General features: G+C 36.0%; 1 protein-coding gene across 1 annotated transcript in view; it reads left to right on the top strand.

The window, feature by feature from the left end:
- Positions 1–1,213: 1,213 nt before the first annotated feature.
- Slc15a5 (solute carrier family 15 member 5) overlaps positions 1,214–23,259 on the top strand; it is a 78,811-nt gene continuing 56,765 nt past the window's right edge. The window contains exons 1-3 of the mRNA XM_047548082.1: positions 1,214–1,574; positions 6,401–6,623; positions 17,992–18,161. Of these exons, the coding sequence (XP_047404038.1) occupies positions 1,214–1,574; positions 6,401–6,623; positions 17,992–18,161 (754 nt within the window). The remainder of the gene's footprint in view (positions 1,575–6,400; positions 6,624–17,991; positions 18,162–23,259) is intronic.

The following is a 23,259-nucleotide window of genomic DNA, read 5'->3' as shown; positions in this document are numbered from 1 at the left end:
GGGATACTTAACTGAGTCATATCCCAAGCACCCCTCAATACCTTTTTTTTTTTTTTAATATCAAGACAGAGTCTCACTAAGTTGCTTGGAGCCTTGCTAAATTGCTGAGGCTGACCTTGAACTTGCAATCCTCCTGCCTCAGCCTCCCAAGTCTCTGGAATTACAGGTATGTGTCACCATGCCTAGCAGTCTTCTGGTTTTGACTCCAACAAGAAAATAGCATTTCTGTACTCATGTGCTGAATTAGTAAGATTCTAACCCAATAGTCCCTCATCTTCCTACATCCTTGCAGCTAAACCCCTAAATCTTAAGGTGGTGTTTTGATATTACTTTTTTAGCTTAATAGGTACCCTCCTGCTGTCTAAAGTAGAATGCTAATATCTATTCACCTAGCTGGAGGGTCAGGGTAAGACCAGATCCAATATTTCCCAAAGCATGTGGAGGCTGGTTGCTATATCCCTAACTGATGATTAATAATAAGGGAGTCAAATGGTGCCTTTTGATTCTGATTTCCTCTGAGAGGCTGTTCTACAAGCATGGGGTCAACTTAAAGGAAGTGGGGTTTTATTCAATATTTTCTCCTTTCATTAGTACACTTAAATTACTTTCTTGTAAACTCTGCTTGTTACCTAAATGTACTAGCACTTTTGTTACCTAATTAACTTTCTTATCAGAATTCCAACCAAAAATAACAAGAAATGTAATAACGATAAGGTATCCTGCCCCCTCAAAACAGATTTCCTTTTGCATTTTATCTCTTGGTACTGTTCTGGCTTGTTTAATTAAAATATCAGAAATTATTAGACTCAAATTATTTCTTGATCTTTGCTCAAATTCTCCTGAAAAACTGCTTCTTCTGCCTCAGTATTTAAACCTTTATCAGTATGAGGCAGACGAGTTTCCATACATATGCAACTGGATTCATGCAATTCAATATAATTTTGGAGGAAGAGCCTAATTTAGTCTCTAAGTAATTAAACAAACAAATCAGATTTGGCCACACTGAACCATGAGTGTTCAAATACTCAAGTCTCCTCTCCTGTGCTTCTGGATCATCAAAATGAGCAACATTAATGTGCAAAAACCTTAAAAATTTTTTGCATAGGGATGTGAAATTCAAAGCAACAATCTTACTTATTTTCTCATTAGAGGGATGGGGGTAAAAATCACCAAGTCCAACCACTAACACTAGTTGTATTCGAGGAGGATGGTCATGTCTGTTACAGACTTTACAATAACAGATGAGGAAGTGGCCTTACATCATAGCATTGAGAAGGAGAGAACTGTAAGACATATTGGTTATTTTTCATCGCCAAACTCTGTGAAAAAAATTCAGGTTGGAATCTGCTTGCTTCTGGTGGAGCTGTGTGAGAGGTTCACCTTCTTTGAGGTCGTCTGCAACATGATTCCCTTTTGCACTATCAAGCTGGGATACCTCAATTACCAGGCAGCCATTTTGAACTTGTGTTTTATTGGAACTTCAATACTTACCCCTGTGCTTATGGGGTGGCTGGCTGATGTCTACCTAGGAAGAAATAAACTGGTGTATATCTGCTTATTCCTACATTTCCTAGGTGAGTGCTCCCCTGCTGACTGAGCTGTTTTGTAATTTAACTGAAGAGATTTTGGTTAGACTTTTTGGTTTATGTTACTCTTACCCTGCTCTTAGCACAAAGTGTGATAAATGAAGTAAGAATGTTGTTTCAATCTATTTCATTCTGTATTTTATTTAAGATGCTGATAACTGTGAGTGTTAGAAGATGCTCTGATACCCATAACACTGCATTTATTTTATAACAACTATTTCTTTGCATGTCTATCTTCTGTTCTCCTTAGAATGTTGTTTCCTACTTAATATCCCAAACCTAAATTTTTTGAAAATTCTATGTGAAACATGAAATTAATTTCCTCACAAATAAAGATGAAATGTGCTGAAAAATTTTTTGTAGTTCCTGTAGAATAATTGGAATAATTGAGGAATGTTTTTATCAAAAGATGGTCTTTTATTGGGGCGGAGAACAGGTACCAGGTATTGAACTCAGAGGTGCTTAACCACTGACCACATCCCCAGTTCTTTTTATTTTTTATTTTGAGACCGAGTCACACTCAGTTGCTTAGTGAGGCTGGTCTTGAACTTGCAATCCTCTTGTCTCAATCCTCTTGCCTGTATTTTAACCAGGTCCAGTGGACCTTGCCTATAATCTCAGCTACTCAGGAGACTGAGGCAGAAGGATCCCAAGTTTGAGGACAACCTAGGCAGCTTAGTGCTATCCTGTCTCAAAATAAAAATAAAAAGGGTGGGGGAGGTAGCTCAGTGATAGAACACCCTGAGTTCAATTCCCAGTACCAACCCCCCCCAAAAAAAGTGGTCTTTCAACTAACCATAGGGTAATTAAGAAGGTATATGAAGTTCTAACTTCTATATTTTTAACTATGACTGTATGCTTTTAAAAATGTGTGCATTCAGGCACTACACTATGCTTCATTACACAGAGAAATAAATATACCTAAAAAGTTTAGGGACCTTATGAGAAGTGCTGGGGAAATATCAAGATAGTTTGATAGGTACCAAGTTGATGAATAGTCTAGAATTTTAAGCTGGAATGTTCAAATTCTTAGACAAGAGGCACTGAAGATATCATGGGCATAGCTTTTGAGAAAATGATTTTCCTCCATAAACAGGGTGGAAAACCACAGTGAAAAATTAAATAGAGACCAAAAAAAGCCTCAGGATGATGCTTTAAGCAATAGAGAAGTGTCATTCAGGAGAGAACAAGTGAAAGCTATATAAACTTGGAAACTAAATATAGATACAAAACAATGGAGGAACCAAATTCACTTCCACAGGTCTGAGCTGAGGAGCTTGGGAAGGTAGTTTGTTGTTCACTATTAGTGCGAAATATAACTGAAATGCACATGGCAGGGAGAAAAAGGAGAGAAGGATGACAGACACCAGGTGCTCTACCTATCACAAAATTTCAGGCATTGGCAAATGACCATTCAGAAAACTGATTAGAGTGTGATTAGAACATGTAAATGTCACTGCTTAAGTTCTGCAAAATAAAAGCAAAGTTGCTACTTGGCAAATATAGACTCCACATTCAACAAATACTTCTTGTTGACCACTCTGTGCCAGCTACTGTCCCATGATCTGGGAATGTAACAGATGGGAAAACAGTCAGTTTCTGCTGAAGCTGATTTTCAGGTAAGGGGAGAGAAAATAAACACGTAAATAGATATTATGTCAGGTGGTAATAAGTGTTACAATGAAAAATAGAGCTGGGTAAGCATAGAATGGAATAGACAGTGACAGGGTTGCTATTTTCTATCAGGGAATGCTTTCTGACAAAGAGACATTTAAACAAAAACATGAATAATTTATTCTGCTTGACTCAGTAACAGGCCACTTCAGTAGCATTTGGTAACTTCTTGCTTAACCTGGTAATTCCTATCAGTCTAAATTCCAGGGTAAGTCACCAGACCAGAACAGAAATCTTTCCTTTGGAATCTGGCAAAAAAGACCCATGTCGATTCCATATCCATTCATTTCCTTACTACAGATTATTTCCTTGTCTCCCCACTCACAGTACCATTAGGTTCCAACCTGTCACTAAATATCAGAGGTTCTATCATAAATGTGTCTTCTGTCTGAATTGCTACACTGAACTCAAAAACTCAGTTTTCTTCTTAACCATGGCCTACTTACTGGGCTGCCAGTTGTCAGTCTAACTCTCGTTCATATGCCATTCTACCAGTGACATTGATGTTTTTGAAAAAGAAAAAAGAAACCACACGCACACACACTACAACTTTATTACCTAAAAAATAAAACTCAACTTTATTAATCTAGTATACAAGAAACTTTACAATCTATACAAAGTTGATCTCTGCAGACTTCTTTCTCAATATGTAACTCCAAATATACTAAACTTGTCCTGAACTTCTCTACTGTTCTTTTCTATGCCTGAAATTGTCACCTTCCCTTATCTTTCCAACCCTCATCCAACATTTGAAAACTTCTGCTGTTCTTCCAAGATCCATGTAGTGTTGGTTACCAGCTTTTCTGTATTCGACCACACACTGACCATCCCTATATGACTGCATTTACTTCTTTATTATACAACTGTGCACCATCATGACTTCTCCAGTGGACTCATTTGCTCCTGGAGGAAAGAGCAAGGGACCCCTACCACCTAACAAGATATGGCACATCTTGGTGCTTCAAACGGAACTGTCAAACACATACATGAATGTGTGGGACATAATAGCACACAGCAAAGAGGAGAATTTTAGTCAAATGTGTCATATATTTGTATTTTTTATTATGTCAATTTTACAGCAGATAGAAATAAAATTTTGATCTAACAAAAGTAATATATTATGACATTTTCTTAAAAGATCGAAATAAAGTGACTTTTTAACCTACACAAAGTACCATATGGACTAAAATGTCTTGTCCTTAAACAAGTGGTTGCTGCATGAAATAATTTCTCTGACTCTTAACCCGTTGCCTACGAGGTCTCATATTAGAGAAAAAAGAACAGTCGGTTCTACATATGGCTAACCTTAAAGGACACATTTCAAACTCAATAATTTAAAGGGTCCATCCTTGAAGTAAATCAGCCTGTTACTGAATGATAACTGAGTCCATATGTTCTTCACATCGTAAAAGCCACTGTTGCAGTGCAGGCCATATAGCCCATCTCATAAAAGCCACTGTAAGAAGACAGAAACATTAGACCTAATTTTTGTCTATATGAGAAAGCCAAACACATAAAATAGCTTATAAAAAATTATAACAAAAATAAGAATGCAAAATTAATTAAAAAAACAAAACTAACATGGAGAAGTCATTCTTCACTAATCAAATTGACAAAACAAAACAAAAAAATAATGATGGTAACTAGTATCGATTCAAGCCAGCTCATACAATAATGGCGGAAGGTAAAATTGTTACACTTCTAAAGAACATTTGTTAACAGTACTAAAAGTCATAAAAATATGAATACTTTGACTAAGAACCTAGGCTAAGGAAATAAAGATGTCTGCAAAATTTACATGTCACAACATCTGTGCAGTACTCTATTCACAATTACTAAAAAGAGATTATAAAACAAATAATGATTAGACTCCCATCAATAGAAATCATATTGAAATATAAATATATTGCATATATATAAAGGCATTTAAATTTGTTCATAATATTTGATTATGTTAAAAGAATCAATCAACAGTATAATCTCAAATTTGTTATTTATATAAAATATACTATAAAATATAATTAAATATAACATTAAAAGTATAGTTAAAGGTAAAGATTATTTCTGGATCATAAAAGTATGGGCTTTTTTGTATTATTTTGGATGCTTTTCTGTATTTCTCAAATTTTTTGAAGTAAGAATTATTATTTTTATAATCTGGTGGGGGGGATGCTATTTCAGAAAAACCTGATCATGTGACCACTTGCTGATAAGAAGCACAAGAAGATGGAGATTATATCTGGGCTGCTCTGTAACATTGGGCAAGTCACTTAACCTCACTGAACCTGTTTCATTTTTTTGAAAAATTGGAATAAGAAAATCTGTTTTCTAACGTCACAAAGTTTTTCCAAGGGGGAACAATATAGCATAAGAAAATGATTTGCAAAATAGAAAGTGTTAGTCAAATGCCTGTTTATTAAACAAGAATAGTCATCAAATATGGTACCCACAGGTGGAGGTGAAAAGGATGCTCAAACCCACCTCTGTCACTTCATGTCCTCCCTCTCTCCAGCTGGTACCCCATCACCCAAGTCCCACTCCTGTCTCTGCAGCCTTCTCACCTCTGTGTGTCAAAGAAGTCTCCAGAAAGCTGTGTGAGAAAAAGTAAGAAGAGCATTGAAGGAAGATAGAGGTGTAGAAATGGAAAAACTGATTGTGCTTTCTTCTATTATAATGTTCTCAAAAGTTTTTAGCAGGCTTCTGAGATATCTGAGATCATCGTGTTTCCTATCACTCTATTAAAAACAAATGGCATGTTAACAGTGATTTTTCTCTTGCAGGGTGGATGGGGTGAGGGATGCTACAGATGTCTTAATTTTTTACATGATGCTTTGATAAATTGCTTTAATTTTGTTAAAATTGACACAATTTGCTTATACATTCTGAGAGAAAAAGATAGTTCAAGCTTAGGGTAGGGAGAGGAAAGAAAAACACAAGGACTCTGGTTAATACTCACAATAGAGGAAAATTTTTATACTTATAAAAATCAGGCTATCTCCAAAATTGCAATGATTAACATAAATATCTTCATGAGACAATCACATAATGATGCTACTTTCAGGAGAAGAACCTTAATTGTGCTGTGATTTGGTGATTCCGTGGGTCTATGGTCGATGTATTTTTTTTTTCTCTCCATACAGGCACTGCCTTGTTATCTGGGGTTGCCTTCCCCTCAGAAGATTCTTACATAGGCACTTACCACGTGATTAACCACATACCCACAAAGGAGCAGAACAGGCTGTTCCACGCAGCACTGCTGGCCATCTCCCTTGGCACAGGGGGAGTAAGAGCCATCGTCTGTCCACTGACTGCTTATGGTCTTCAGGAGCATGAATCAAAGACACGAATGTCTTTTTTTAACTGGTAGGTCGCACTAGTTAGGAGAACAAACAAATTTATGACAATCATCTCCCTTTTAGGTTTTTTCATTGTTCAGTTCCTGGTCTCATGTTCATAGCATCCTGCTGGTGTTTGTCACCGGTTGGATTGGGTAGGTAATGGTGTGATGATATCTGTGACAATGCTTCAGTCAATAATCATGGGAATTTAGGGTTCGGCCTAGCCCAGCTCATCAGCCAGTTCCCAAGACACACTGATACATTAGCCTCCAAATGGAATGATGTGAAGTGACTTGCCACGTTGAATAGAATATGGCTTTGGAGCCAAACAGGCCTGTTGGAAGTCTCCACGGCACTTAATACAAACTTACTGACCTTGAACAAATCATTTATTCTCTAATTCAGTTTACTTATTTCTGAAGGGGGATAATAATATTTCTCAGGTTTTATTAGAGGCTACATTATGCACATCGCCTGCAGAAAATTTGGCATGTAGTAGGTGATCAAAAAATGGTAGCTGTTATTATTAGTTATGTCTACATTGTAATAGACTAATTTGGCAGGGATTATAAATTCATAGGCCAATGCACAAGGGAGACTACAAAAATATGGAAGTATTTTACAATTTGTTAACATCAACCAGCACCTGTTTCTAACTCAATTCACCCCAAAATTTTAAGAGTTTGTATTTCATGAAAACCAAAATACTTTTCTGTGAATCTTTGCCTCTTCCATTGTGTTCTTACATAATTCATTATTTTATATGTTTTTAAAGGAACTACTTTCTATTACTAAATAGAGATTCAAGAAATAATTGAAATTGAAATTTGAATCTTCAAGAAACCTAGTTCAGAATTTAGCATAGAATTTCTTTTTGTTTTTTGTTAATCATCAGCAGATGTCGAAAGATGGGAGGTGCTCCTACAGTTTGGATCTGAAATGCCTATGGAAAGCCCACATGTTGAAGACTTAGGCTCCAGACTGTGATGCTAGAGGAAGGCTGTGGAATCTTTAGGAGGTGACACGTCGCTGGGGAAGCAGGTCAATGCCCAAGAGGGAGATAATGGTACTTCAGTCCCTTCCACTCACTCTCTTTGCTTCCTAGACACCAGGAGGTGAGCAGCTTTGCTCCCCAATGTGTTACCTGTCACCACGTGGTGCCCAGTGACTGGAAGCTGACTAACACAGATACATTAAGTCTTTTATTCCCTCTGTTTTTGTGAAACAGATTGCCAACATTTTTCTAAAATATTTTGTCTTTCCATCCATGTTAGCAATGGTTAAAAGCAAGGCACAGACAGCATCAAACAAAATGTTTAACATTTTCGTTTTTGAAGCACCAAATGAAAAAATTTTAAGTAAATATTGTCTTGGTATATGTAGCCCCCCTTCTCTTTCTCCTCCCCCCACCAATTATATTAATATTACAAAGCACTCAGGCCTATTTTGGATTAAGTCCTAATGTCAGAGAAAATGCAGTTTACTGAAGGTGGAAGGAAGTCTTTACTTCCTTATAGCAAATTCTGCCTCCTTGACCTGCCCAAAGGAGAAAGAAAAATCCTTCTTTTTTATTCTATTCGGAGGTTTTAATCCTTAATTAGCAACATCATTTTGATTAAATAAGACTCTGGAGGATTAAGACCGGAGAGCAATCAGTTGTTCTGAAAGATAGCTCTGGAGAATTTATTGTACTGTGGTCTTAGTCATTCAGAGTTGTGTTTAATCAAAGTGACATTTCTCAGTGTTGATTACAAAGGAGACATTATATGAATGAAATATTTCCTTTGGGAAACAGAGGGGCCTCCCAATGGGATTATGCTTTAGGGCTTTGAGAAGGAGGATGGGGAAGGGAGTGAAAATGAATTTCTGCCTCTGTGAGGAGCTGGGCCAAATTTAAGATGAACACATTTAGATTTGCTTTTTATTATTCTGTAATTTCATTAGAATCTCTGATAAAAGCAATCATGTAGTGTTTTAAAGACCTAAAATTAAAGCCTCTACAAATGTACATAAAGAATCAGAATATTATTCTTTAATGAGTCAAAAGCCTGGACAGGAAGCTCCTTGAAGGTTGAAGCCAGTTGCTTTAGCTTTTCTTCTTCTCAGTTTGAATACTAAACTGCAGGACAACCAATGTTATGGACATCCACTTACTGTACTTTACAGAAATGAATGCTAAGTCTGTTCCAGGATAAATTGCAGGAGTTGGTGGCAAGATAGACGGAGTCCTCACTGGGGAGCTAGCAAAATACCAGCTCTACTACTTAGGAGTTATATGGCCTCCGGCAAGTTTCTTAATCTCTTAGAGTCCCAGGTTCCACAACCACAAAACAGAAGGCCTTGGTGGGCCATTGTATTACCTCTATATGCGGTATCATAACACATCTTAGGTATTAAATTATGATAATTATAATTCCCAAACGATAAATAAGTCATCAGCTAAAATCATTATCTTAATACTGGGAAAGAGGGAACTTATTCAATAGAAGACCATCTTTAAAATGGGTAGTCCATTAGATCATTATTCATCCATGTTTCCAAGTCCAAAATGCCCCTAGAAATTACCAGCCTGGAAAATGTGATGAATTTCAGTAGTGTCTTTAAAAGACAACGTGCCACTTGAATATATAACCCCTGAAAGCTGCATTCAGTCCTATTTTCAGCACAGATGTCAGATGTTCATAGCTGTGAGACCTTTAATGAGATGTGTCATTGCATCCGTACCACCCAACGCTTCCCCATGATCATGTTAAGCAGCATAGACTGGAAGTCTCAGGCTCTGAAAGCACCACTTCCGAGTAAGGCTGCCAAATGTAGGTGAGAAAACCACTCCTAGCCAACATCACCATCTGGTATTGGATCTTCCTCAACTGTGTACCTCATTGAAAGAATAAAGCTGAACTCCCTGAAATCAAGAAGTGTAATAACCTGCCAACATCCTGTGCTCTTATCCAGATCAGAACCTGACTTTTTCAGCGTTTTCCAAAATCTTAAGTGTACAATTACGAGTCACCACACTGGCAATAATCTAGGTAAATACACCTGTGCAGATTATTTCCTGGAAGCAAAATGATGGGGGATAATTAAGACTGTTCATGGCCACAATTTAAAATTCTATCACAATTAACCTCAAATCTTGCTTCATATTATTTACTTCACCTGAAAATTGGCATCCTACCTGTATATATAGTCTGTTGCTAAGGGTGTACCAGAGTGAATTATATATGATTAAGGACCCAAATAAAATACTGATGAAGTTCTTGAAGAAGTCTAAAGAAGAATTTATTCATCTCAGAAATTATGAATATCTGATATCAAATTGGCCCTGTATGATATCTATCCCATACAGAAATAGTCTAATTTTAATACTTTGATACTCAAATGCAATATCTTTTAAGGAAATGACAGAAGTAAAAATATATTATTCCACAGCATTTTTCCGGAAGTGATTTCAATAGTCACCTGAGCATTGTTTGGTAACAGTGATTCTCAGCCTTAGGTGCACAGTAGAGCTACCTGAGGAGCCTTAAAAAATATACAGATGCCTGGGCCCGGCCACCAGAGGTCATGTTGGTGTTGTTTTGAGGTGGGACCCAGGGAGCAGGATGTTTTTTGTTTGTTACGTTGCCAGGAAATCCAACCTAAACCTCCTGGATCAGAATTTCCTAGGAGAGTTGCGGAAAGCATGTTTTTTACAGGTACTATGACAAATTGTCATAGACTTGGTGGCTTATAAACAATAGAAATTTATTTCTCAAGGTTCTAGAGACCAGGATGAGATCCTCATGCCTGTATGAGTTGCAAATTCACAGCTCCTTGTGTCGTCATATGGTGGAAGGGCATGGAGCTCTCTGGGCCTTTTTTTTTTTTTTTTTTTTAACATATAAAAGCACATTTAAAGGACCCAAATATATTATATTGTAGAATTTAAAAATCAAGATTCCTTTTTTTTTAGCAGTTGATGTTTAGTACCTTTCACTTTGTGAATTAACCACATGTTTCTTTTAAACATTTATGAAGATTAACACCACTTATGTTGAATTTAACATACTCATTTTTAAATGTTAATTTGGGTCTCCTCTTTAAAGGAACTAATCCCATTCAGGTGGACTTCACCCCATGACCAAAGCTGCAAGGTAAATACCATTACCTTGTGGGGTAAGAGTTCAACATATGAATTTGGAGAAGACACACAAGCATTCAGAGTAAAGCAAGTTCTTCAGGTGATTAAGAAGACGGAGCAGATTTTGAAACCAATTCCATAGCCATAAGGAAAAGGGATTTGCAAACTTGTTCTTGAAATAACTTTGAAAAGAATTGGAACTAAACATTGAGCACAACTACATGCCAGACTACTTTGAAAATTTTTGATGATTCATAGCATTTAGAAATATACCTGATGGAGAAATTCTGCATAATCCTTGAGAAGAAAGAGAAACAAAACATAAACCTACATATATTCTTCAATGGTAAAATAGCAATTTATAAGGTACAGGTCAGCCAACAATATGAAAGTGGTGCACAGAATAATTTTATTAATACTAAAATATCCTATGACTTAAATACTACTGAGTAACCTCTAAATAGCTTTGAAAAAGTCACTACACCTTCTAAAATTTTATTTGCACTGGTGTTAGTTACCTTGAACAAATGCTACCCTTTCAACTTAGTAACAGCAGGAAATTCCTTCTCTACCTAGGCCAAACTATAAGTTTTCAGGAAATGTACTCAGAGCTTCTCTATAAACATAAATAATTTTGGAAACTAAAGAACATTGAGGAAAAAAAGATAAAAGTCCTTGCATTTCATATTGTTCTTTTTGCCACCTACTTTTCCTTGGTTCTTCTGAACCACTTTTAATCTTGGTAGGTGCCTAAATCAGGACTTATTTTTATCTATCAATCAGTAAATATGTCATGGTTAAAAGATCTTAAATGCAAGAAGTAAGAAAATGGTACACCAAAACAACAATTGGGGTGTTGGCCAAAGAAGAGAGGAGAAAGAATATAGAAGCAGGTCCAAAGAGTGAGAGAGGCATGAGAGAGGGAAGCAGTGCCCAGCGTTCGTCAATTAAAAATATGCTTTCTGTTTTTATCTTGCTGCCTATTCATCAAGATCAATGATCATCTTTTATTAATCTGAATTTTCTTTCAAAGCTCTACTAAAAAAATTTCACAAGTAAAAACAAAGAAGTAAAAAAATTCTATTTGCTCCTTGTTTCTCCAAATACATGGCTGCCAGAATATTCTTTGAAGTACAATGGACTCATTGCTAAAAGAAGCAACCACCATGAAATCAGTGCCCAAGTGTGTCACTGACTCTTCTAAACAGTTTGGTTTTATTCCACTGAAGAGTTACAAATGCCCTGGAGAATTATCTCATGTTGTTCAATGTAGAATTAAAATACTTGCTCGAAGTCTTTAAATTGTCCACTAGTGCCATGAAGACCAAATACTTGCAGGAAGTTTGCCTTCACTCCTGGATACATTCTCAGGTTAGAAAAACCACCGTAAGTAATTTCTCCTAAAATCCCTTAAAAACAATCTGAAGCATGTCAAAATTAATCAGTCTAAGAAATGACAAAAATATTCAAGGGACTATAAAATTATTACTGAATAAAGTAAGTGAATATTTAAAATAAGTTATCTCAAAACGATTGCTGGGCTTGATACAACAAATTTTTTCCTATTTGTATTCAATAACATAGAATCATGAAGACAAGAAAAAATTCCTACTTATACACTACCAGTTATTTGCAGTTTCCAGTCTGTATTTAAAAGTAGACCAAAGAAACATATTTTTACTGATGCTTTCAATTTTCCTTAATCACTGGTATTTGTTTTGCTTTAGTGCTTTGCTCTCTGACTTCCTGTGTGAGAGGTGCTTTATACATTCAATTTGCTAGTGAGTTATGAGATGAAAGGCATCTTAATGGTGAGTTGGAAGATGGTGAATTTTTATTTCTTTTTTTTGTTGTTGTTTAACTGACAATACATATATAATTTCACCCTTAATTATCTGTGGCTTGTCCTGTCCATGGATCAACAAAGACATATATAAAACATGCCCACACTAGGTATTCCTTTCAGAAAATTACACAATCAAATAGGTTGGATGGTTGTTAAAATACATTTAGTACTTTATGTGAAATCACTCCCTATACATAGCTATGCAGCACAATAATTCTTTGGTTTCTAACTACCTTTCCCAAGTCTTAAGTTTTAGAATAATTATAATTTTCCTTGACCCTCTTTAAAGCAATTCAGTTTACATTTCTGCATGGTGTATGGAAGAGTCACATAGTGTCCTCTTGGATTTTCTCAACAATGCTGAGAATTAAAAGGTGGGGAGGGGTTCCTAAAGACTGAAAGAACTGTAACATTGCCCTCAGCTTCACCATCTCAGTCACTGCAGCAAAATTCAACTGCATAGCTTGCAATAGCATGAAAGGATAACCTGAGGCTGGGCCTAGGGACTCTATCCAGTTGTCCTAGAAAATTCTAACTTTGCACCTCATCTGTACTGTGATAAATAAATTTCTATTAGCACACTACCATAAACCAGTTTTCTCAGCACAGTCATATTCAATATTCTATTATGTTCCTATATCAATTATTGAGAGGAATTTTTAATGTTGTTTGATTTAGTCATTTTTATAACAGATGGCACATTATTAATCAGTTAGTTATCTACTATCCATTTACTGTGGACCTAGTACTGTGCTGTCATTTTTATAACAAATGGCATATTATTAATCAATTAGTTATTTAATATTCATTTCTTTTTTATTTATTTTTATTTAAAATTTTTGTTTGTTTTTGCAGATTATATTTTGATTCATTGTACACAAATGGGGTACATCTTTTCATTTCTATGGTTGTGCATGTTGTAGATTCATACCATTTGTGTAATCATACATGTATGTAGGATAATGGTGTCTGTCTCATTCCACCATTTTTCATACCCCCGCTCCCTCCTCCCTCTCATTTCCCTCTACGTAATCTAAAGTTCCTCCATTCCATTTCTTGTAGACCTAGTTCTGTCCTAGGTCCCACAGAGATAAAGAATAAGGTGTTGTCATCAGTCATCTTGATAATCTACAAATGAGAAGCAAAACAAAAGTGAAATAATTGGAGAGTGAACATTTGCTTTCAAAGTTCAGAGAAGAGAACAAGTAGAATATTCAAGGGAGTGTTGAATGAAGACAAGAGACTTGACGTAGAGACACGGAAAGCCAAGGAACATGAAAAAATCATAGAGACAAAAATGAGTGGATATGTTTCTGGAACAACAAGGAAACTAGCCCAATTTGACATGTCTCCTTTCCAAACATACACTACATGTCTATCCACCTTCATCCCTTCCCTTTGCTGTCTCTTTGGTTTAGTTCCCTCTTTGTTGTCAAGCAGGTTAGTACAATAGCTGTAAAGGGATTCTTTACCATGCCTCTTCTGCATTTCCTAGAACTGACACAATGTCTTTTTTGTTTCCACTTAAAATCAGATTTTATCAGTCCACTGCTCAGTTCCCTTCCAATGACTTCCCAATGCATTGAAAATAAATCCAAACTCCCTTCTATAGCCATCAGGTCCTAAACAATGGAGACCACAATTACCTATGTGATCTTCTCTTCCAACATTCTATCCCTTGTTCACTAACTCCAACTTCGCTACTCTTTTGTTCCAAATCACGATTGAAGAAAAATGAACAGTGACAATATTTGCTTAGCACCACACAGCTGCAGTCTGTATTCTTCACTCAGTTCTTACACAAACCTTGTTTAGAAGCTGTGATCCTCATTTAAAAAAATTACCCTGAATCTCCGAGGGCATAAGGTCACCATCCACATGATTTCAGCGTTGTGGTTCAAACTCACGTCTTCTGACCACCATTTCAAAGAGGAAGGACAATATTTATAACTAATGGTATATAAAATGTGATGAGAAGGATGAATGAAAGGTAATTTCAAATGTTAAAGCTCGTATTAATAATGAAATTATAGTGTCATAAAACTATAACTGCAAAGACCAGGAAAGATGTACAAAAAGGACATCCAGCCCAATTACCAACTTCTTAAGAGGTTACACCAGGACAGATGGCTTCTGTTCATGGCTCTACACACCACCATAGCATGAATTTCCATAAGTCACTTCAGTTCTCCAAGTCTCAGATGGCTTCTCTAAAATGAGGGAAAAATTTTTTGTGTGATATTTGGTTAGGTAAATATTTCTTAGAAACAACCCATGATCCATGAAAAAAAAAAAAAACCTTAATAATTGCATTTCATCAAAATTAATAATCTTTGCTCCTCAGGAGGCACTGTTCAGAGAATCAAAAGACAAATCACAGACTGGAAGAAAATATTTGCCCATCACATGTTTGATAAAGGACTTCTATCACGAATGCATAAAGAATTCTTAAAACTGAATAACAAAAAGAAAATCATACAATTTTTGATGGGCAAAAATGCTTGAGCAGAAAACTTCATCGAAGAAGATGCATAGACAGCCAATAAGCACTCAAAAAGATGTTCAACACCACTAGAGAAATGCACAGTACAACCACAACAAGATACCAATGCACATAAGTCATACCAAGCATAGAGAGGGGAGAAGTCTCATATACCTGTGCATCACATCTACTTGAAGCCATTTGGAAACTTCCTAAAATGAGCCAGGCACAGTGGCACACACCTGTAATCCCTGCAGCTCAGGAGGCTAGGAAAGGAGGATCATGAGTTCAAAGTTAGCTTCAGCAATTTAGCAAGGCCCTAAGTAACTTAGTGAGACCCTGTCTCTAAGTAAAAATACAAAAAAGGGTTGAGGATGTGGTTCAGTGGTTGCTAAGTGTCCCTGGGTTCAATCCCTGGTACAAGAAAAGAAAAGAAAAAGAAAAAAAATTCCTAAAATGTTAAATATGTATCTGCCATAACACCCACCCAGCCGTTCCACTTCTAGGTTTCTAATCCCCCAAAATAAATGCCTGTGTCTATACCAAGAGTTGCCCATGGAAGTTCATGAAAGCATTACTTCCAAGAGTCATGAGCTAGAAAAAAAGGTCTATTGACAGATGAATTAATAGATAACAGTATACTTACATAACAGAATATTACTTGGCAATAAAAATGAATGAACTATTCATAAACACAACAAAGATGATTCTCAAAATATGCATGTTAAGTAAAATTAGCCAAATAAAAATATGAAAAGGGACAATTTAATTTACCCCTCCACCATACCACCACAAAGTCTCTGAATTGCGATCTCATTGGTCGTGACAGAAAAAAGATCAGTGAAGATGGGGATGAGATGGTAAGAAGAGACAAAAGACAGCTTTAAAAAGGTCATAAGGAAACTTTTAGGAGTGATAGCTATGTTCCTTATATTGAATGTGGTGATGATTTCATGGGTGCATAAAAATTCAAAACTTATCAAATTATACATTTATATAATATATATGTATACACAACTGTATATTTTTAAATAAAGCAGTTCATCTTTCTATCTCAATAAAGCTGTTAAAACAAAAAAAAGAAAAGAGAAAACAACAGTAATCAAGACAGTATAGTATTGGCATAAGAATAGATGAGTAGAATAGAATTGAGTCAGAAAATAGACCTACATTTATATTGTCAATTGATTTTCAACGAAGATGTCAAAAAAAATCAATGAGGTAAAGACCATCTCTCTTCGATAAATTGTTCCAGAATAACTGAATATCCACATAGGAAAAAAAATTACCCATATCACTGTACTGAAAAAATTCAAAGTGGATCATTAAGTTTATGTAAGTTCTAAAACCAAAAAAATAATTTTAAAAATTGTAGGGGAAAATATTTATGACCCAGGTGTAAACTGTATTGTTTACATAGGACACAAAATATATGAGCCAAAAGAGAAAAAAATATATTAAATTGAATTTTTTAATTAAAAGCTTTTGCTTATCCAAAGTTGTCACTGAGAAAATAAAAAGGCAAGTTGTCGATCATAAGAAAACATTTGTAGAACATATATCTAACAAAATATTTGCATCCAGAATATATGAAAAACTTTTACACATCAATAATAGGAAGACAGATTGTACAATTTAACAAAGTGGAGGATTCCAGTATTGGCCAAAATAGAGTGGCCCCATTTTTTCTAGGTACTCCTTACAGGGAAAAAACAAACCCTACATGTAACACAGAAAATAAACATAGGAAGATTCTGGAAGGTAGAAAGAGGACAGATGCTGCCTAGGGACCTTGGAACTTGAGCAAAGATGGCAATGAGTTCCATGGGAATTTTTTTTTTTTTTTCTGCTCTTAGTGGGGGCAATGGAGAAGGCTGGACCAAGAGTAGCCAAACAGAGCTGAGAGGGGCAATAGCCAGGGGAGAGGGAGAGGGAACCCCAAGAAAAGCCTGTTCCCTTTAGTCAAAGAACTAGGTACGGGTCCCTAACATAGGAGAAACATGTTTTTATTACACCTGCCCTGCTGAGGCAAAATTCTCTGAAAAACTGCCCGCCCTTCACTATCCCTCATAGTTTAAGCAAAGATGAGTGGATTCTAGTATTCCCCACACACCTGCAAAAGCAGGCCTGTCGCTGATTCTCCACGAGGTGGTGATAGTGGGCAAGTGAGGAACTGCTCTTCCACCCTCACCCTGTGGAAGTGCTGTAATGTACCTGCCTGGTGGTGGCAGCTGGATTCAGCAGTGGCTGAGCCTCCATTCCCAACCACCAGGTGGAATGAGGTAGTATCAAGTGGGGCTGGTCTTTAATCTCATCTTCCATCCCTCTCACTTCATCCTTCTCACTTTGTGGTACTCTCCTATGTGACAGATGAAACAGTCTCAGTTGAATCCACCTCCCCGCTGTTTCTCAGTGGGTTCGCAGTCATACACATCTGTAGCAGAATGCAGAATCGCGTTGCTATGCTCACATTAAGTTCATGACCACCAAGGCTACCCCTCCCCACTGCTCACCAGGACTTCAGGATGGGTATTCGTGAGTTTTATATCTCCTTGTACTGTGAAAACCAAAAGATACAGAAACATTCAACTCAAGCTTTAGACCTTTTCCAGGCTCATGAGGGGTATTCAAGTGACTGGGCATTGTCTAAGCTTCTTCGGTTCCACAGTTAACTCAAATATTTTCTTTCTATCAAGCACTTTACAAAAAAAGTTTTTTGAACTCCAATTTAGATAAAAGGGCAGACACTCATATCTATTCTAAAGAGAAATAAAGCAAAGACAATGAAACAGGTAAAAAATCTAATAAACAATATTTGCAAAATCTGGTTCAGCTAACATGCCACTAGTTAATACTTACATTCTAATAAAAGCATTGAATTCAGCAATTGTTATCTGCAGTAACTCAATGCTGTTTTATTTGTGTCTCTCCATCTCTCCCAGGTTTTATTGGCTCATGAACCTAAATGCAACTGTGGTCTTTCTGGGAATATCTTACATCCAGTACTCGGGGGCCTGGACCCTTGTTTTACTTATTCCTATTATGTCTACACTTATGGCTCTGATAACTCTTCATATGATGTACTGTAACCTCATTTATCAACCAGAAAAATGTAAGTAAATCACAGCCTACATTGAACGTTTGTGTGTTCTTTTTCTCCATATAGCTCCATAATTTTTAATTCCCTATAACTTGCTTCAACTTATAGAATTTGAGAATTCTGCTAATTATTACAATTGATAACCACAAAGTCTGCAAGAACATCTATAATTTCTCTCTCTATTCTTTTTTCCTTGTTGAAACAGTTTCAGTAATGGAATATTTCAAATACAAACAAAAGTAGAAAAGAATCACCTATGAATCCCACCCATCTCGCTCTCAGCTTTAACAATGGTCTACTCACCTCCACTCATCCTTTCTCCAGCCAACCCTATACTTTTGAAGCAAAACTACTTAGTTTTATAGAATTTATAGAATTTTATAGTGTACTTAGTTATATATATATATATAAAATATATATACATATTACATATTATGGGGATGTATGTACACATAAAATACATTTTTTAAATAATCACAAAGTCATTATTATTCAAACACACATACCCGTATAAGTATTTGTGGACAGAAGAAATTCCTTTTTAAACTGAAACATAAAAAATTAAAATCGTACATATTTGTGGGTATCAGGTGATGTTTGATATAGGCATATATTGCATTATGTTTAAATTAGGTTCAAGATACCTGTGCCCTCAAACATTCATCACTTCTTTATGGTAAAAACATTAAAGTCCTTTCTTCCAGCTTTTAGAAGTGGTCAGTGATTGCTGTTATCTACAGTCACCCCACTCTGCAATAGAGCAACAGAACTTCTTAGTCCTTTCTAACAGTAAATTACTACCCACTGATCAGCCTTCCCAATTCCTCCTTTCCCCTTCGCTTTCCCAAGCCTCTGGTACCATCTACTCTCAACTTCTATGCAGTTGACTTTTTTTTTTTTAATAGATTCTGCATATGAGTGAGCTCATGGGGTATTTGTCTTTTTGTGCTTGGCTTACCTCACTGAAAATAATGTCCAGTTCTATTCGTGTTGTAACAGATGACAGGGTTTTATTCTTTTCTTTTTTTTTTTAATTTTAGTTGTAGATGGACACCATACCTTTACTTTATTTATTTTTATGTGATGCTGAGGATCAAACCCACATGCCCACATGCTAGGCAAGCACTCTACCACTGAGTTAAACCCCAGCCTCATTCTTGTCTTTCACTGTAGTATTCCACGGTATCTGTGTTTCATGTTTTCTTTATCTATTCATTAACTGATGAGCACTTAGATTATTTCCATTCCTTGGCTGTCAAGAATAGGGCTGGACATGGGAATGCAGAGAGAATTTAACACCATCAACTATCTCATCATTGCTAAAATCTCCCTGCTTGTTTTAATATTATTAAATATGTTAAATATTTATTAAATAATAAGTGATACAAGTATTATTTATTTTTTGTTTCAGAGTTTGTTCAAATAAAATCCAAATAAGGTACATATATTCCAAATGGTAGATATGTCCCTTAAGCTATATTGTTAACCATGCCTCTCTGTCTCTAACTTATTTTTTTAAGAAACCTGAAATCTGTAGAGTCTTTTCTATAGACTAGATTTTGATGATTGCATCCACAAAGTGTCATTAAACAAAATTTTTCCCTCTGTATTTCTTGTAAATTCTAATAGAATCAGATACTTGATCAGATTCTGATTTTTTTTTTTTTTTTTTGGTAAAATGCTATGGTGATGTCATCATCTACTTCAATCCAGAGGTATAATAATGTCTTTGCTTTTGCAGTGTGAGCACCTACTGACAAATTTTGCCTAAATCCTCTAGTCCATTCAGGAAAAAACATTAGATCTGTACCAAACATGCACAAACTTTTTATTCTTGCCATTATTCCCTAAACAATACAGTGTAACAATTCCTTGGAAATTTTCATCTTGTAACACTGACTAGATACGATTTCCTCTCCTCCTTCCAATCCTTGATAACAGCCTTTCTACTTTTTATTTCTTTGATTTTTAACTATTTTAAATATTTCCTATAATTGTACAGTATTTGTTCCTTTATGACTGCATTATTTTGTCTAGCCTAATATCCTCAATTTTCATCTGTTTTCTAGCATGCAACTGGACTTCCTTCTTTTTAAAGCTCTGTAATATTCCATGTATGTATATGTATGCCTCATTTTCTTTATGCATTCATCTGTCAGTGGATATCCGGATTGCTTCCATTCTTGGGTAATGTACATAATGCTGCAAGGAATATCAGTGTGCAAATACTTCAAGATTCTGCTTTGAATTCTTTAGGCTATATACTCACAAGTGGAACACACAGAATTCCTGGATCATGTGGTAATTCGCTTTCAGTTTTTTTGAGGAATTGTCACACTGTTTTCCAAAATGGCTGCAGCATTTTACGTTCCCATTAATAGTTCTCATGATTTCTTTGCATCCTCACTGACATTAGTATTTCATGTTCTTTAAATGGTGACCATCCCGGCAGTGTAAGGTGGTATCTCATTGAATTTTGAATTTCCTTTTCCCTAATGGTTAGTGGTGTTGAGCATTGTGCATGTACTCATTAGCTATTTGTATATCTTCTTTGATGAAATGTCTATGCAAGTACTTTGTCCATTTTTTAAACTCAGGTTATTTGGGAGTTTATTTTTTTTTCTATCTTTACATCTCTGACCCAATAAAAATTATATGAGAATAACCTACAGAATGGGAGAAAAATTTTCACCACCTGCACCTTAGATCGAACATTATTCTCCAGAATATATAAAGAACTCAAAAACTCAACACCAAAAAAATAAATAACTCAATAAATAAATGGGCTAAGGAACTGAACGCTTCACAGAAAAAGAAATAAAATCAATCAAGAAACACATGAAAAAATGCTCACTATCTCTAGCAATTAAAGAAATGCAAATAAAAGCCACACTAAGATTCCATCTCACTCCTCTAAGAATGGCAATTATCAAGAATACATGCAACAGTAAATGTTGGTGAGGATGTGGGGGAACAGGTACACTCAATACATTGCTCGTGGTACTGCAAATTGGTGCAACCATCAAGGAAAGCAGTATGGAGATTCCTAGGAAAACTTGGAATGACCCAGCTATCCCATTCTTCAGTTTATACCCAAAGGGCTTAAAATCAGCATACCACAGTGACGCAGCCACAACAGTGTTCACAGCAGCTCAACTCACAATAGCTAAACTATGGAACCAACCTAGGTGTCCTTCAACAGATGAATGGATAAAGAAATTGTGGTACATATACACAATGGAATATTCCTCAGCCTTAAAGAAGAATGAAATGGCATTTGCAGGTAAATGGATGGAACTGGAGAATATCGTGCTAAGTGAAATAAGCCAATCCCAAAGAACCAAAGGCCCAATGTTTTCTTTGATGTGAGGATGCTAATTCACAATGGGGTGGGGCTAGGAAACAACAGAGGTACTTTGGGTTACACAGAGGGGAGGGGAGGGAGGGAAGGAGGCATGGGGGTAGAAATGACAGTAGGATGAATCGGACACTTTATCCATGTGCATATATGATTTCATAAGCAGTATAACTCTACATCGTGTACAACCAAAGAATGAAAAGTTGCACTCCATCTATGTATGATGTGTCAAAATGCATTCTACTCTCATGTATAACTAATTAGAACAAACAAAATTATCTATACAAAAGAATAGGTTTTAAGAATAAACCCAATTGGGTCTTTTTTTTTTTACAAATCACTATCAAGTTATGGAATCTCATTTATTAAGTCCATGTTTCCCAGTGATTTGAGATGCTTTCTTTGTTCCACACTTGCACTTGCATTTCTGGAATTTCTGTTGTCCCTTGGTAAGTCTTTCCATTCACCTTAACTCTGCTCTTATTTTCTAACTTATTTCTCTTTTACAACTACCCTCATCTCTACTACTTATCTGCACAACTACCACCAATAACAACACAGTGAGTTGGAGTTTTCATGAGTGCCATTCACCAGTGTCACACTGTTTCTACCACACTCCTGTGAGGCAGGTGGGAAGGGCAGCCTGTGTCCTTTTCCAGAAAGACTCCATGGATTATAAGAGACTAGCAATAGACAGGGTTATAGGCCTCAGCTTCTATAGTACCCTGAGCTTATTTTTGCTATTTCATTTACCATATAATGCTGAAATTGCCTCTTTAGGAATTAGAAATCCTGTGTCTCATAAATAGTTGGAATATGGTAAAAACTCAATCAGTGTTTGTGATTGTTAAACTAAGACATTTAATTCAATTAAATGACTTCCTCACTTTGGATTGTGTAGAGGGAAATGGGGTGGGAGGAGGTGGGGGAAGGAAAGACAGTGGACTGAGACAGACAGCATTGCCCTATGTACACACGAATGGTGTGAATCTACATCGTGTGCAACTATAGAAACGAAAAGTCATACCATTTGTGTCCAATGAATCAAAATGCAGTCTGTAAAAATAAAATTAAAAAAAAAAGAAAATAGCTGGAATTAGAATTCAAGCCTTATTTTTCCTGGACTTGAACTTATTCGATTACACCACATATTGAGGCAGGGAAACACTGAAAATATTATCCACAAAAGCCCTGTCCAGTTCTCAAAGCTCTGTGCTGCAGGCCTCCACCTAGCCATAATGCCCTCCCAGGAACCTAGAGAAGGTGGTCCATTTGCAAAAAGACGTCTCTGCCAGTTGCAGACAGCAAAAATAAAGAAAACTGTAAAACATGGGGGTTTTTTTGCTAAATAGTAATGCATTTTCCAGAGTGTCTAATTATCAAGTAGTTTGGGGTTTTTGTGAATACCAATGCACATTTATACATATATATTGCTTTTAGTTTCTAATTTTCAAAAGCACTATTTACATCTATCCATTTGCTTCCCAATATATTATTTGAAAATATATTAATCTGAATAAAGAAATATAATTCTTTTTCAGACAGTAAATATCTATATAACCAACTCTGTTTATTGCCAGTCTATTATACTCCATATATTACATTTTTATCATATGATAAGGTAAACGTCCTTTGAACATTAACAAGAAAAAAATTGTATTAGCTGCAAGAATAATTAGCATAGAAATTGTTCATCCATGGTTCTTGTTACACAAGGCTCTCTACCCAGTGACTATCTGGGGTGGCTTTTTT

The sequence above is a fragment of the Sciurus carolinensis genome, chromosome 4, assembly GCF_902686445.1.
Source record: "Sciurus carolinensis chromosome 4, mSciCar1.2, whole genome shotgun sequence".
Classification (NCBI taxonomy): Eukaryota; Metazoa; Chordata; class Mammalia; order Rodentia; family Sciuridae; genus Sciurus; species Sciurus carolinensis.
This window is presented reverse-complemented; position numbering and strand designations above follow the sequence as displayed.